The sequence below is a fragment of the Microcaecilia unicolor genome, chromosome 1 (assembly GCF_901765095.1).
Source record: "Microcaecilia unicolor chromosome 1, aMicUni1.1, whole genome shotgun sequence".
Taxonomy (NCBI): Eukaryota; Metazoa; Chordata; class Amphibia; order Gymnophiona; family Siphonopidae; genus Microcaecilia; species Microcaecilia unicolor.
In genome coordinates, this window is record NC_044031.1 from 612,585,684 (window position 1) to 612,602,451 (window position 16,768).

Sequence of the window (16,768 nt, forward strand, 5' to 3'; positions counted from 1 at the left end):
GCTGAAAATCCTTGGGTAAGAGAGGTCCCTAAATTATTGAATTTACCAGTGAAGCTGATGCAGGGTAAAATCCCTTGGGTATGAGAAGTCCCTAAAGTATTGAACCCTCTTGAAGGTGAAGAGAGTAGAAGGTAGAAACTGCTGCTTTGTGATTTAACTGTGATGATGAACTGAATGAACTGTTTCTATTTGGAACTGACCTACTGCTTATTGTGCACTGAATAAAGAGCCCAGACTGGAGCTGACTGTGAGCCTGTATTGAATCCTGGTATGTGCTGATAGCCTACTGCTTAAAGGGGACTATTTGCCACACACTTTCAGGTGGCTTATATGTGCTTAAGATTGAAGGTGAATGCTGCTGTTGGAACTGTGTATCAGGTCTACTAGAAACCTGCATGGAATAAAGTCCTTAAGATTGAAGTTGCTGGTGGAATTTATTTCTTGACTGTACCGGGAGCCCGTGGCTGGAGGAGATTGTTCTATCCTGTGGCTGCACCGAGAGGTCCTGGTTTACAGCATACAGGCACTCATACATGCATACATGGCGACATCCTGATTATTTACACCCATTCTTGGCCCCTAAATGCCAGTGCCTTCTTTATAAAATCATTTCCAATATTAGTATGAAAAATCCAAACCAATGCATTATGATTTAATAACTGCTGACATTTTGCTGTTTTGAATATGTCCTGTACAAGTTGAGTTGGTGCACAGCCCAAGCAGAGATTTTTACAGAATGCATTACCCGAAGTGTATAAGATTAAATAAACTCATTGTGGCTGAGTGTATTTAGAACCTATTCTAGCAGAGTTTTATCTCCCAGGCTGAGAATGAGAAGAAGCCGGAGGGAAATCAGTCCATCTCTTTGCATTTTAGAGGCCAACTCGCAGCAGGGTACCGATGAGACCCACTGAGATGACCAGGACCTGGTTGTTGATTTGCACACTCATTGCTCCATTTGTTTGTCCACTCATTCCGCTTGTCTGTGCACTCATTGTTTTGTTTGTCTGTCCGCTCGTTGTTCCGTTTGTCTGTCCACTCGTTGTTCCGCTTGTCCCTCTAGTTGTTGCTTCACTTATGCCTCCGCTGTAATTGCACAGGTCAGTCTGGCAGCAGGAAGCATAATATTTAATTCCATTGAATTCATGGACTCCTGATGAACATGTGCTGTTACACGTTTTAACGATCATGGGAACTTCATTGTGTCCTAAACAACAACAAAAGGAAATAAAAACAGTAAGGGACACAAATAAAATTCATGCTGATCAGGAAGCCAGAGGGCCAGGTTATATCATAAGTACATAAGTATTGCCATACTGGGACAGACCAAAGTCCCATCAAGCCCAGCATCCTGTTTCCAACAGTGGCCAATCCAGGTCACAAATACCTGGCAAGATCTGTCTATCTTTAGATACAATTTCAATTGCATGGTTGTCAGCTGGGCTGCAAGTAAAGATATTCCTAAATCTAGCAGACCAGAACATAATCACCGAGAGTAATGTTGAATGGAGAAAACTCCTGAGCTTAGGTGGCTACTGCAGAAGATGGATATTAGCTGACTCAGTCCTCCATTCCCTTGACCCTTCCCCTCCTAAAACCATCTTTTGAGCAGTAAAATATTAGGCAGTCCCCAGGAGGATTTTACAGTGCTCTGTTATAACTAGGTAATGCTAGGTTGGACAGCAAGACACTTTTGAGCATCTCCACTTAAGGCGGTAGTTCTCAGGGCACAGCCAACTGGTCAGGTTTTCAGGAGTCCCACAATGAACATGCATGAGAGAGATTTGCAGGCATTTCCTCCAATGAGTGGAGATCATGCATATTCTTTGAGATATCCTAAAATGCAGAGTGGCTGGATGTACCTGGAGGACTGGATTGGGAGCAAATCCAAGAAGACAGGAGGAGCCTCCATGGAGAGTCAAAGCAAAACAGCAAAAGTAGAGGCTGACAAATGCGCAAACCAATAGGGAGATAATATAAAAAAAACAGTTTATTCAGAATAAACTGTTTTTTTTATATTATCTCCCTATTGGTTCGGACTGGGTTGGGAGCCATCGCTTTAAGCATCTGATATAATAAAGCTTCCATTCTATATCTAAGGGAAAATGTTTTATTTATTTTTGTTACATTTGTACCCCGTGCTTTCCCACTCATAGCAGGTTCAATGTGGCTTACATATTATATACAGGTACTTATTTGTACCTGGGGCAATGGATGGTTAAGTGACTTGCCCAGAGTCACAAGGAGCTACCTGTGCCTACAGTGGGAATCGAACCCAGTTCCCCAGGACCAAAGTCCACCACGCTAACCACTAGGCCACTTCTCCACTCTAGCATCAGTATCATGATTTTAATTTCTCTTGTTCACTCACAGCCTTCATCCTGTATGTCAGAATCACCATGAGTAAAGTGATGAGCAGCCAGTTCTAAGCTCAAACAGGGAATGAACATCAGAGGCTATGGGGACAACTGTATGACAGGGTGCCACCTTATATGGACCCCAACAGCATAAACAGTGTGAACTTAAACTGATGTGCCTCAATTTAGACACACGAACACCTATGCCAGGTCAATGGTAGGAGTAAATGGGTTGTTTAAGTGAATCATGAGGACAAGCAGGACATAATTCTACAAGAGCGTGGGAGCAGCAGTTCTCTTGTTTCTGCAGTGAGGAGTGAATGCTATTTTTGACCACTCCTCACATCTCTGGTCCAGTTAGAGTATCTTTTTGTGCCTTCCCGTCTTTTTGTTGCCCTGTTTTGCAGGGTAGTATCTTTCTTTTTTTCTTTCTCCCTTACGTTTTAGTTTTCTGGTTTCCATCTTTTAAGTTTCCTTTATTATTCCGCATCAGTAGGCAGTATTTAGGCCCAGACTCCAGTCGGGTTCTTCCCTCATTTTATTTTCTGCTGCTTCACCCCTTTTTTAGGCACCAAGTCTTTTGATTTAGCCATGACTGTTTTTCCTTCCATGTCATCGAAGGTTCCCAGTGGCTTTAAGTGCTGTAGGACCATTCTTGGTGTCTCCAGTGTCTGGGGCATGAACATTTACCTGCTGTGTTCTGTGTCTTCGTAGCCTGGTAGCTAAGGATTCCCCACAAGTGAGAATTATAGGCCTGCTTGTCCTCGAAGATAGCGAAGATCTTTACCTATAGTAGGTATTCTCCAAGGACAGCAGGCTTATAGTCTCACATACCCTCCCTCCTCCCCTTGGGGTTGTCTCCTCTTATATTATGGTTTAGTATGGTACTTCTGCTTCCATGCTCTCATGGCAGGTGAGAAGGCACTTGCACATGCGCAATGGAGCATGTCTCGTGCTCTAAAGATCTCTAAAAAGCTTGTTACAAGCTCTGGACCAGGCATCGCAGGACTGTATTACCCACATGTGAGATCATAAGGCCTGCTGTCCTTGGAGAATACCTGCTACAGAAGTATCTTTGCTGTATTCTATAAGCTATGCAAATAAGTTGGAGACACATGTCTCTCCCATGCTCCATCCACGGGTAATCCTGTAGTTATGTGCTATAGGATATAGTGCACATTCGCATGTGAGTGGTGAGATCATTGCAGTTATGTACTCATGGTGAATGTAACCGCACACTCCCAGTTATAAAACTGCCCTTTTTATGAGCACAGGAATTGGCACCACCTTAAGCAAAGGGAGATGCTGAATAGGCTGAAGGACGGCTCAAGACAATCTGCCACCTGAGGCAGGGATGAAATTGAGCACTGGCCCCCCAGCATCGTGCCCTCCTGCCAACTCCTTCCCACCCCCAGCTGCAGTCTAGCATCTCTACGCCCCAACTCCGAGCCTAGCTTCTTTTTTGTTGTTGTTGTTTTCAAACGTCAGAGGTGGCAGTGATCTCCATATACTGCCCTGCCACAGGCACCACAGTCTCCTTTGTACTCTAAGAAAACAGGAAGTTATGTCAGAGAAGTGGGCAGCAGTATGATGGCAGCAGGGCAGTGTATGGGATCGCTACGGCTGCCGCCCTTTGAAAAATAAAGAAAAGGAGGTAGGCTGGGAAGGGGAGTTGAGAAACAAAGGGGGAAAGATGCTGTCCATAATTAGTGCTGTCTGAGGCTCCTGACTCAGTTGACCTAATGGTAGGGACACCACTGAATAGGTTTATAAGCCAATGTAGCTGTTAAGCAGCACAACTCCCATGAACTCCTGGGATAGGGGCAGTGGAAAGCAAAAGGGTCCCATGTGACTCAATTAGTGATAAAGTTTTTTATATAAAAGATAGGTTTGTCCCTAGAAGCAGGGGGGGGACCTGAGTCTGTGCTTAAAGAACTACTATGTGAAGGGGCATAATCGAACGGAGCGCCCAAGTTTTCCTGAGGACATCCATTTGGTCATAGGAGGAGCCAGCATTCGTAGTGCACTGGTCCCCCTGACATGCCAGGACATCAACCAGGCACCCTAGGGGGCACTGCAGTGGACTTCACAAATTGCTCCCAAGTGCATAGCTCCCTTACCTTGTGTGCTGAGTCCCCCAAAAAACCACTCCCCACAACTGTACACCACTACCATAGCCCTTATGGGTGAAGGGAGGCACCTAGATGTGGGTACAGTGGGTTTTGGAGGGCTCACATTTACCACCACAAGTGTAACAGGTAGGGGGGGATGGGCCTGGGTCCGCCTGCCTGAAGTGCACTGCACCCAGTAAAACTGCTCCAGGGACCTGCATACTGCTGCGATGGAGCTGAGTATGACATTTGAGGCTGGCATAGAGGCTGGCACAAAATATTTTTAAAGTTGTTTTTTGAGGGTGGGAGGGGGTTAATGACCATTGGGGGAGTAAGGGGAAGTCATCCCCGATTCCCTCTGGTGGTCATCTGGTCAGTTCGGGCACCTTTTTGAGGTTTGGTCGCAAGAAAAAATGGACCAAGTAAAGTCGCCCAAGTGCTCATCAAGGACACCCTTCTTTTTTTCATTATCGGTCAAGGAGCCCATGTGTTAGACACGCCCCCATCCCGCCTTTGCTATGCTTCCGACACACCCATCTTTGGTTGTCCCTGCAACGGAAAGCAGTTGAGGACGCCCAAAATCGGCTTTCGATTATGCCAATTTGGGCAACCCTGGGAGAAGGACACCCATCTCCCGATTTGTATCGAAAGATGGGCGCCCTTCTCTTTCGAAAATAAGCCCAATAGTAACTTCATGACATGTTCAATAGTCTTTGTACTTTTTGAAAGAGTAAACAATCAATTAACATTTACCCATTCCACATATCTCCCCTCAGCCGTCCCGCCTCCAAGCTGAAGAGCCTCATTTGTTGCAGTGCATAAAATTTCCAGACTACTTATAACTTTTTATTCTGTTAGCAAATTATCACAAACAGACAATCTAAAAAGATTCAGTAGTCGCCATGTATTTGGCACTTGCTACTCACTATAGTGCTTGGGATGTATGAATCATGCAACACATTTCACCCACAATTATTCCAAAAACATGACCTTTAACACATCCAAAGTACCTCTAATGCCACCTCTAGGATGCATGACCTGGCAGCACATTTTTGGTGTCCACACTACATGAAAACCTCTATGGGTGGAGGAGGAAAACATGTCGGACCCATGGTGGTCAGTGTTTGTATAATGGATTAACCAAATAGTGCCACATTGGTCACAACTGATATTCAATGGTACTGTCTGTTTAAAGGCCACTGACTATCAGTGCCTGGCCTGGAAACCCCAATTTAATGAGGCAGAAGCCTCTCCTTCCCAGTTAAATCACTTTCAATATCAGCCCAGTTGTTATTATTCCTCATTTAGTGTTGAGTAAACGGAACTAGCGAAAATTAAGTGCCTTTCCAAGTGTGTCACAGAGGGTCTGTGAAAGAGCTAGGAAGAGATCTTAAGCACAAAGAGATGATGTGACCTACTGAAAATCACAGTACATTGTGGTAAAGGAGTTCTCTTAATTTCTGGTTCCATATTCTATGCAACAGAACCTATCTTCCCCTGGGTGTCATTAAGTAGTCAGAGGTGTCCACAGTGTAGATATAGTATATGGTATACTGTACCTGGGTTGTCATTGGATGTTGTGGGTGGTACAACAAGAGTCACACAGTGGGTGTCATTTGAGGAACAAAGAGTCTCTTGCAGACAGTTGTTGTGGCTTTGCTGTGGCATACATGCGTAACACTTCAAAGCATGACCTGGAAGAGTAATCAATAAATGTATTTTAGTATATTTTATGAATTGATGATTATATTCCATGTTTCTCTAGTTCCAGAGTCAATCAGTACTGAAGAGGCAAAGCTGTAGGGTAGGGTAGGGGATAGAAAAATCCCAAAGAGACAGAAGAAGAGGGTGAGGAGGAGTTCATGTTCCTAACCAAATTTATCTGGCTAATTATGATTGTGTAATACAGGGGCATAAACATAAGATTTAGCATAAAACAAACTTTCACTTTTTATCTTTCCAACCCAATGGATTTTGGACAATAATTATATCTTACAGGATTAAACATGTCTGCTTGTCTGTCCCTTTGCTGGTCTAGGGGCAAAATAACATTCCAAAAATATAACAGAACAAGACCAAATTTGACATCACAAGAATACTGATGAAAAGACACAATTTGAAAATAGGTTATATTGAATTTGGGGTTCCAGAGAAATAAGCTCCTCCTACCCAAATAGCCCAATGGGAGAAGCTTTTCCAAATTCTCCAGCACAGAAACTGATACATAGCAGTTAGGGAATTGCTCCTTCCAGACTTCCTCTCACTTCTTCTCTACTTTCCCATCATAGACAGATAGACAAAACACAAACATGCACAAATGAAACATACTCACATGAAACACCAACACATACAGTGGGGGAAATAAGTATTTGATCCCTTGCTGATTTTGTAAGTTTGCCCACTGACAAAGACATGAGCAGCCCATAATTGAAGGGTAGGTTATTGGTAACAGTGAGAGATAGCACATCACAAATTAAATCCGGAAAATCACATTGTGGAAAGTATATGAATTTATTTGCATTCTGCAGAGGGAAATAAGTATTTGATCCCCCACCAACCAGTAAGAGATCTGGCCCCTACAGACCAGGTAGATGCTCCAAATCAACTCGTTACCTGCATGACAGACAGCTGTCGGCAATGGTCACCTGTATGAAAGACACCTGTCCACAGACTCAGTGAATCAGTCAGACTCTAACCTCTACAAAATGGCCAAGAGCAAGGAGCTGTCTAAGGATGTCAGGGACAAGATCATACACCTGCACAAGGCTGGAATGGGCTACAAAACCATCAGTAAGACGCTGGGCGAGAAGGAGACAACTGTTGGTGCCATAGTAAGAAAATGGAAGAAGTACAAAATGACTGTCAATCGACAAAGATCTGGGGCTCCACGCAAAATCTCACCTCGTGGGGTATCCTTGATCATGAGGAAGGTTAGAAATCAGCCTTCAACTACAAGGGGGGAACTTGTCAATGATCTCAAGGCAGCTGGGACCACTGTCACCACGAAAACCATTGGTAACACATTACGACATAACGGATTGCAATCCTGCAGTGCCCGCAAGGTCCCCCTGCTCCGGAAGGCACATGTGACGGCCCGTCTGAAGTTTGCCAGTGAACACCTGGATGATGCCGAGAGTGATTGGGAGAAGGTGCTGTGGTCAGATGAGACAAAAATTGAGCTCTTTGGCATGAACTCAACTCGCCGTGTTTGGAGGAAGAGAAATGCTGCCTATGACCCAAAGAACACCGTCCCCACTGTCAAGCATGGAGGTGGAAATGTTATGTTTTGGGGGTGTTTCTCTGCTAAGGGCACAGGACTACTTCACCGCATCAATGGGAGAATGGATGGGGCCATGTACCGTACAATTCTGAGTGACAACCTCCTTCCCTCCGCCAGGGCCTTAAAAATGGGTCGTGGCTGGGTCTTCCAGCACGACAATGACCCAAAACATACAGCCAAGGCAACAAAGGAGTGGCTCAGGAAGAAGCACATTAGGGTCATGGAGTGGCCTAGCCAGTCACCAGACCTTAATCCCATTGAAAACTTATGGAGGGAGCTGAAGCTGCGAGTTGCCAAGCGACAGCCCAGAACTCTTAATGATTTAGAGATGATCTGCAAAGAGGAGTGGACCAAAATTCCTCCTGACATGTGTGCAAACCTCATCATCAACTACAGAAGACGTCTGACCGCTGTGCTTGCCAACAAGGGTTTTGCCACCAAGTATTAGGTCTTGTTTGCCAGAGGGATTAAATACTTATTTCCCTCTGCAGAATGCAAATAAATTCATATACTTTCCACAATGTGATTTTCCGGATTTAATTTGTGATGTGCTATCTCTCACTGTTACCAATAACCTACCCTTCAATTATGGGCTGCTCATGTCTTTGTCAGTGGGCAAACTTACAAAATCAGCAAGGGATCAAATACTTATTTCCCCCACTGTATACAGAATATATATACACACGCAGTGGCATACCTAGGACTGAATGGGCCCTGTCGTAAAAATTAAGATGGGCTCCTATAACACCATTTATTCTAAGGTAGCAAGAGCTAGTGGAGGAAAGGAACCCTACAAAGCTCCAGTAACCAAACTCAGCAAAACACCCATTTCAGGCCTAGATTTAAGAAACAAAACAATAAAGCAGGACATCCAGGACTCAAATAACAATAACCTGAGCTATAAAAATGTAGCACCCTAGAATACCAATCCTGCTAGAAACACAGAACAAGTCAGACTCAACACAGAAAAAGCACACTGTCTCACTATCTCACTATCTCAACCCAATACAACATGTATAAACCCACAAACATAAACATCCCAGGATACACCCTTCCTATCTCAGACAGCCTGAAAATTCTCGGCGTTACAATTGACCGGAACCTCTCACTAGAGAACCAAGCAAAATCCACAATAAATAAAATGTTTCACTCAATGTGGAAACTCAAACGCGTGAAACCATTCTTCTCGAGGGAAATATTCCGCAACTTGATACAATCAGTGGTACTAAGCCACGCAGACTACTGCAATGGAATTTAAGCGGGATGCAAAGAACAAATCATAAAGAAACTTCAGACTGCTCAAAACACAGCAGCCAGGCTTATATTTGGAAAAACACGGTTTGAAAGCGCCAAACCCCTCCGAGAAAAACTGCACTGGCTCCCAATCAAAGAATGTATTGCTTTCAAAATCTGCACCCTGGTTCATAAAATTATTTACGGCGAAGCCCCGGGATAGATGACAGACCTCATAGACCTGCCAACCAGAAACACTCGAACATACCTAAATCTCCAGTACCCAAGCTGCAAAGGAATCAAATACAAATCAACTTATGCATCCAGCTTTTTCTATTTAAGCGCACAACTATGGAACACACTGCCAAAAGTCATAAAAACAACGTATGACCACCTAAATTTCCGGAAATCACTAAAAACAAACCTGTTCAAAAAGGCATACCCCACCGACCCAACATAAAAGCCTGAATATCTGCAACACAACGAAACTAAAGCTCGTAATGGACATAACTTAACTCTTCCTCTCTAGGATCCCCTAATGTATCTGTCACACATGAACCTTATTCTACCACAACATCACTTTGTATTTGTTCATACCGGAATTGGCGAACACCTCTACGGCACTATGTAAGCTATATTGAGCCTGCAAATAGGTGGGAAAATGTGGGATACAAATGTAACAAATAAATAAATAAAACACATAGCTAGTAAGTGGAATGAGGGCCTATACAGGGGCAGAGTCTGGGCAGTTTGTGGGTGGGATGCACAATTATGCATGTAGCTTATGGAATACAATAAGTTATGTGCATATCCAGGGCCGGTCTTAGCAAGTGCGGGGCCCTATGCAGACCAATTTGGTGGGGCCCCATCCTAGCCCTGCCTACCTTAGCCCTGCCCCACCCTAGCTCCACTCCCACCCTAGCTCCACCCCATTGATAAGATTATTCCATTTTTAGAACATTTTTTTATTTACGAAATTTCAAATAAAGACAAATGAAGCTAAACTTGTACAAAAGAACCTGATTGAAATAATAAGCACAATGCTATCATGAAACCTCCCCTCCCCAGAAATTATTCAGTTCAAGTCCACTACAATTAGTAGCGGGCCCAAGCCGGGGGTGGATGCCGCGCCGGTGGTGGCGGTGGGAGAGGAGTGGCCGAGCCACGGGAATGGGGATCATCTCAGGCAACTAAGGCGAGCAGCGGCGGAGGTCGGAGTGGAGCCACAAGCGAGGCAGATTTGAGGCGCTGGGCGGGGCCCCCTTAGGCGCGCCTTGCGGGGCCCCCTTAGGCGCGGGGCCCTATGCGTTCGCCTTGGTCACCTCTGCCTAAGACCGGCCCTGTGCATATCTTTTGCATTCATATGTTATTTCTAAGTTGGACTATGGGAACATGTTATATTTAGGATTGCCTCAATCTATTGAAGAGGTTGAGTACTTTGCAGAATGCAGCTATTTGTTTGGGTTTAGAGATTATGTAAACCCATGTACCATTGGTTACCAGTGGAATATATGTCTTTCTATATAAGACTTTCACCACTGTGCAAAAGGGATTGATGGAGCGACCCCTTCGTATTTGGTTCTGATGATTTGTCTATATTTCCCAGAGGGAAGCTTGATGTCTGGTTCTTCTTATTATTGGCAATACCAAGTAATACAGAGGCACAGTTGACAGTGACTAGGAATAGTGCATTTTTCAAGTGTGCCCCCACGCTGAAGAATCAGCTTCCTTTGGAGTTGAGAGGAGTCTTTTAAGCAATTTAAAGTAAAGTTAAAAATGTTTTGTTTTCCCCAGAAAGCCTTTGGACTATATCAATGAACGGCTCCTGGAGAGTCTGCAGATTTTATATAAAAGATTGTTTTAAGTGTTTTTAAATACCTGTTTTAGTTACTGGTGAGAATGGAGTTGGTCTTGGTGAATGGTTACAATCCTATCAGGATTGGCGCTCTTTTCTAGAAGTTTATAAAATTATTATTGTACACCACTCTGATTGATAAAGACAAGTGGTATATCAAGAGTTTTTTTTAACTATTAAACTATTTACACATAGCTACACCAGCTCTATAGCTGATGCGAATGCTTCTGTGTAAAATATAGGTGCATTTCAGACCTGTTATGAACATTGGCACTTTCTTTATAGAACAGGCTTCTATCAGGAGCCCTCTAGCCACCTCATATATAGAATTGCACCCCCTAATGACTGAACCCTGTAGTTTGGTACTGGTAGCAAAGTATACTACTAACTAGTGCTAGAGAAGCATGACATTTCTTTATGCTGTGGAATATAGTGGCACCCTGAGATAAAACTATAAAAATCATCTTATAAAATCTGTTGACAGTGACACATAAAGGTTTGATATATTATCACACTTGATTTCATTTTGTTATTATTCTCCCATGGTAGGATGTTTGTGTACAGCTTCATTCAGCCCACTCCACTCTTTTCCCCTCTAAGATCACAGAGACACACATCAAGACAACATAGATCTGCACACATATACACAGAAGGGGTGGAAAGAATTCCGTTAGCCATGCTTCACATGCTTTCCCCACTTGTTAGTTTTTACATCTGTAGTCACTAATGATAGTTGTACCTGAAATGAAAATTTGCTGTTCTACTGCTAGGTCACAGAAAAGAGGCTGAGACAAACAAATAGGTAAACACATTTTTAAAAAAATGCTTATCAAAGCCATAAAAGAGGCTGTACAGGAGGCTGAATTGTGATAAATTGGATGATAAATGAGATTACAATGAAGCATTTCTGTCCCATCCTGCTTTGCTCTGGAGGATGTGGTAAAAGCAGTTAGCATAGCTGAGTTTAAAAGAAGGTTTCAACAATTCTTGAAGAAAAAGTCCATAAATCACTGTTAAGCTAGTAACATTGAATCCAGCTAATTTTGTAGATCTAGATAGGTACCTTTTACTAAGCTGCGTAAGCGTCTGTGTGCCCAATGTGTGGCAAAATGGAGTTACCGCCCGACTACCGCGTGGCTCTTGCGGTAATTTCATTTTTGGCACGCGTCCAATACGCATGTCTGAAAAATATTTGTTATTTTCGGGCACATGTAACAGACGTACACCAAGTGGCATTTGGTGTGCGTAGGTCATTACCGCCCGGTTACCGCGTGACTCTTTACTGCTAGTTCAATGGCTGGCAGTAAGGTCTCAGACCCAAAATGGACATGCGGCAATTTTCATTTTGCCGCATGTCCATTTTCGGCAAAAATTTTAAAAAGGCCTTTTTTTACTGGCATGCTAAAAAATGGATCGGCGTGCGCCCAAAACCCAAGCCTACACTACCGCAAGCCATTTTTCAGCAAGCCTTTGTAAAAGGACCCCTTAGTTTGATGGACCTTTGTTCTGACCCAGTATGACAATTCATAGGTTCATCTGCTCTTTGTCATTGGAATATATTACCGGCTTTCTTTCTATAGGCCAAGACTTTTCAGCTAGTCCTGGGGACTCACCACCTGGCTGGTTTTCAGGATATCCTCAGTGACTGTACATGAGACAGATTTGCATACACCAGAGATTCACTATTTCCAATTTATCTTCTGCATATTCATTGTGGATATCCTAAAAATGTGTGGGGTCCCCAAGACAAGTTTGGGAAGCCATGGAGGGGCATAATCGAAAGGGGCACCCAAGTTTTCCCGAGGACGTCCTCGCAGGATGTCCCGGTGAAGGGGGCGGGGGAAAACAAGATGGGCGTCCATCTTTCATTTCGATAATACGGTCGGGGACGCCCAAGTCTCTTAATCCCTTTTAACCTTGAAAATTAGAAGGTTGTATTGAAGGACTCTGAGACCATTAGAAGTTTAGGCTTATGCTAATTTGTTGTTAATATTGAAAAAAGTGTGTTGAAACATTTTTGGTTCTGTTTCTTAATATATCTAACAATATTATCATTGCTATTTATCAAAGAAATGAGTAAATAAATATAGAAATGTTGAAACAGGAGGCATTATTTGAATGTGGAAAAGCAGAAGTATTAAGGGCGACACAGGAAATCATAAAGCAGATATTTCATAACTTGTCATCTAGAAAGGCAAGATCAACATCTCTGTGTCCCACTTACCCATGTGCAGACAGAGAGCTGCGGCCAGCAGGGAGAGCAGAAAGGTCCTCATGTTCAAGTGATGTTTTCAGACTAGAGTGAGTTGGTTCTGTTAGTGAAACCTTATATACCCACTCAGCAATTGCATTCAGGTTGTGTGACCCATATAGTGATGTTATTCATAAGGAAGAGAAAATCTCCAGAACTTCTATGCATTAGTCATAATTCTGTTCATCACCTTCAACTGGTTTCTAGGGTGGAGCCCTAATTACGCCAGGCTAAATCTTTTGCCCAATGTGGGTCTTTCCCAGTATGGCAATACTTATGCACTTCATGTATTAATTTGCAAAGGCTTTGGAACTGTTAGGCTGATATTTAAAAAAAATTGTCCAGGTAACTTCTTAAATTATGTAGATGAATCTTTGCATTTCAAGTTTCCTCTCCCCCTCCCCCACCTGTTCCCCTCCTGCTTCCCGATGATCCCTGGTCAGAAAACTTTAGCTGCATAAAGGGAAAAGTGAAGAGATATGGTTTATGTTCTGGCCAGTGCAGGATATAAACATATAAAATTAATTTCTGCATTATTCAGCAAAACTTAATGAAATAAGGAGGCCTAACTATATAGAGAAAATATATCCTGATAACTTTAACCAGTTATATTTAGTGCCTTACTTAACTAGGTAAGTGTCAGTGAATATCCAGTTAAAGCAATAGGCATAACTTTTATAAACCTGGTCTCATCCAGACAGTCCTGGTTGTCAGCTAAGCTCTTCAGATCAGGCACCCGGAACAGGGCATAAAAAAAGATAAGGTCTCTTTTTGAGCTAGGTGCAGGCTGAGGCCAGGTTAAATCCCGGTAAGCTACCACATTTATCATGGGAGTAGTTAGGGGGGGGGGTGGGGGTGAGAGGGAGGGCACCCCCCTCTCTCCAAATGATCTGCCTTTCCGGTGTCCCAACCTCCCTCCCTGTGGGATCCGGTACAACTGGCTGCCCTCCTGCTCCCTGCACTGCTGCCCTCCTTAAACTTTTTGGGATGCCAGCAAGGTCAGTGAGGTAAGCACACTGTCTTCGGCAGCCTGGAAGCTTTTCCTCTGCTACAACTTCCTGTCCTGCATAGGTGGGATGCTGCAGCAGAGGGAAAGCTTCTGGTGCTGCCCAAGTCAGTGTGCTTACCTCACTGATGCTGCTGGTGACCTGGAAAGTTGAAGAAGGGCAGCGGTGAAGTGAGCAAGTAATCCTGGATCCTGAGGGGGGTGGCGGAAGCAAGAAATGCTGCGCACATAGGGAGGGTGGAGAAAAGAACCGCCACATTGCCAGGGGAAGGGAGAAAGGATAGAAACACCAGACCATGAAGGGGGGGAGGGATGGAAGGATTGAGATGCCAGACCACGAGGGGGGGGGGGAAGGGAGGTAAGGACAGAGGGAGGAGGAGAGAAGGAGAGAGATAACAGACCATGGGGGGCACAGGGAGGGGGAATGGAAGGAGAGAGCAGATAGACCATGCAGGTGCAGGAAGAGGGGAAGGGAAGGAGAGAGATAACACACCAAGGGGGTGCAGGGGAAGGGGTAGGGAAGGAGAGAGTTGACAGACCATTGGGGGGCCAGGAAGGGAAGGGGGAGGGAAGGAGAGAGTTGACAGACCATAAGGGGACAGGGGGAGGGGAAGGAAAGGAGACAGCTGACAGACAATGGGGTACAGGGAGAAGGGAAAGAGCGCTGACAGACCATTTGTGGGGGGGGGGGGTCAGGAAGGAAAGGGAAGGATAAAGTTAACAGACCATGGGGTGGGGAAAAGGGGAAGGGAAGGAGAGAGCTGAAAGACCATGGGGGGCAGGAGAGGAAGGGGAAGGGAAGGGGAGAACTGACAGACCATAGGAGGCAGGAAGAGAAGGGGAAGGGGAGAGCTGACAGACCATGGGGGAGGGGAAGGGAATGAGAAAGATGCCAGACTGTGGATGGGGGTGGAGAACATTGTGAAGGGGAAGGAAAGGAGAGAGATAACAGACTGTGAGGGGAAGGGGAAAGGAAATGAAAGTAGAGAGGTATTACACCACAGGGGGAGGGATAGAAGGGAAGGAAAGGGAAGGGAAGGGAAGGAGAGAACTGACAAACCATGGAGGAAGGGGAAGGGAAGGGAAGGGAAGGGAAGGTGAGAGATGCCAGACTGCGGGTGTGGTGGGGAGGGAAGAGAGAGCTCTGATCTGGAAATCAGGGTAAAGAAGTTATGGACCCCTAACATATATTACTGGCTATTACTAGTTAGGGGAAAGGTGGGCCCCCTACTGCTGAAAGCCCTCGTGAGACTATTAGTCATTCTGCCCCTTTGGAAGCATATAGATATTTAAACTAACTTTTTAAAGTAAAAAATGTAATTACCTAAAAGAGTTTAATTTTTGTGACATGAAAATACTAACATAAAACAGAATTTTAGTTGAATCCCAAAGCACCCTTAATTAATTCAAAAATAAATATGTGAATTTACAAGCTATATAGTCCTAGAATCAGAAACCCTAATTATACAATCTTTCACGGGTACACATTCCTATACTTATTGTATATGTGTTCTGCCCTCACAGTTGTGTGTATATATTCTCCATTGTGGTATTTCTAGTTCTATCAAGTTTTTTAGGTTAGCTGTCACTGTCTGAGTTGTCCTAACAATCTGTGTTTTCATTGGTCAGCCCTTGCATGTGACCCTTTCCCTCCAATTACTGTCTGGAGTCTTGGCAAGTGCTTGCTTCAATGCCCTTAGTGAAATACACTGTGCCCTAGTCTCAGGCACTGCTACTGACCCTATTGCTTCCTTTCTTTACTCTCCAGCCTTTTGGGTCTTCTTCTTAGCCCCCTTCTCCTGCAAGGCAAAGAAATCTTTATTTTGGGCTTAGAACATGCTGCTTTGCTCTCTTTCTCCTTCCTTTGAAAGCAGACTCTATTTTCACCACATTTTCTTTTAAGCTCAACTCACTTCCACTTTGTGCCCAACTTTTCAGTGTTATGATCTACATAATTTTATTATTATTACTGTTAATAATAATAATGGGCATTTCTATCCCACATTATCCCTAAAATATAGGTTCAGAGAGAAGTCCCGGCATCAGTGGCTGGAGGCACGTTGCCAACTTCCTGTTTCCTGCAGCAGCTAGAGGGAAAGGAAGTGGCTCAGTAGGGAATTTCTTTGGCTTATGAGGCTTCAGTATTCCCGCCAGCCATTTAACAGGTGCTGAAAGAGCCCAAAGTGTGGGGGAGGGAGGCATATCCCCAAAGTCCACCATGGCTACACCACTGGATGAGAGGCTTAGCACAGGCAAAATGGGTCAGATCTTATTAGATAGCTGTCTCCTTGCTGGCCCTTCCTTTTGAAGCAATTACTTACGTGCCCCCCCCCCCCCCCACCTCCCCGGTATTCAGCACTATTTAACCAGCTACGAATAGTGCCGCTGAATATCTGTGCTTACTGGCCATTCCCTAACTGGTTTGGTGAGGAGCGGGCTGGGAGCAGAATTAGGGCAGAGCCACAATTTATCCAGTTAGTGGTGGTATTTGGTCTGTTAACTGGCTAAGAAAGCACATAAAAGGGTCCTTTTACTAAGGCACGTTAACAGATTTAGTGCGTTCTAAATGATAAGAATGCCATTATATTCCTATGGCTGTGTTATCATTTAGTGTGTGCTAATCATTAATGCACACTAAATCTGTTAGCATACTGTAGTAAAAGGACCCCAAAGTT

At 44.2% G+C, this 16,768-nt stretch overlaps 1 protein-coding gene across 1 annotated transcript; it reads right to left on the reverse strand.

Annotated features, from left to right (window-relative positions):
• Nucleotides 1-415: 415 nt before the first annotated feature.
• On the reverse strand, nt 416-13,143 carry LOC115480829 (secreted Ly-6/uPAR-related protein 1-like). The gene is made up of 3 exons (XM_030219762.1): nt 13,061-13,143; nt 6,028-6,162; nt 416-1,207 (listed from the first exon to the last, which is right to left on the reverse strand). Exons 1-3 carry the CDS (start codon nt 13,110-13,112, stop codon nt 873-875), a joined length of 522 nt encoding a protein of 173 aa, XP_030075622.1. The 5' UTR covers nt 13,113-13,143; the 3' UTR covers nt 416-872.
• Between the last annotated feature and the right edge of the window lie 3,625 nt (nt 13,144-16,768).

Coding starts and splice junctions, on each gene's coding strand:
- LOC115480829 (XM_030219762.1), bottom strand. CDS start 13,112: ATGAGGACCTTTCTGCTCTCCCTGCTGGCCGCAGCTCTCTGTCTGCAC. Junction 6,163..13,060: donor AGCTCTCTGTCTGCACATGG/GTAAGTGGGACA, acceptor TTACTCTTCCAG/GTCATGCTTTGAAGTGTTAC. Junction 1,208..6,027: donor AACATCCAATGACAACCCAG/GTACAGTATACC, acceptor GTTGTTGTTTAG/GACACAATGAAGTTCCCATG.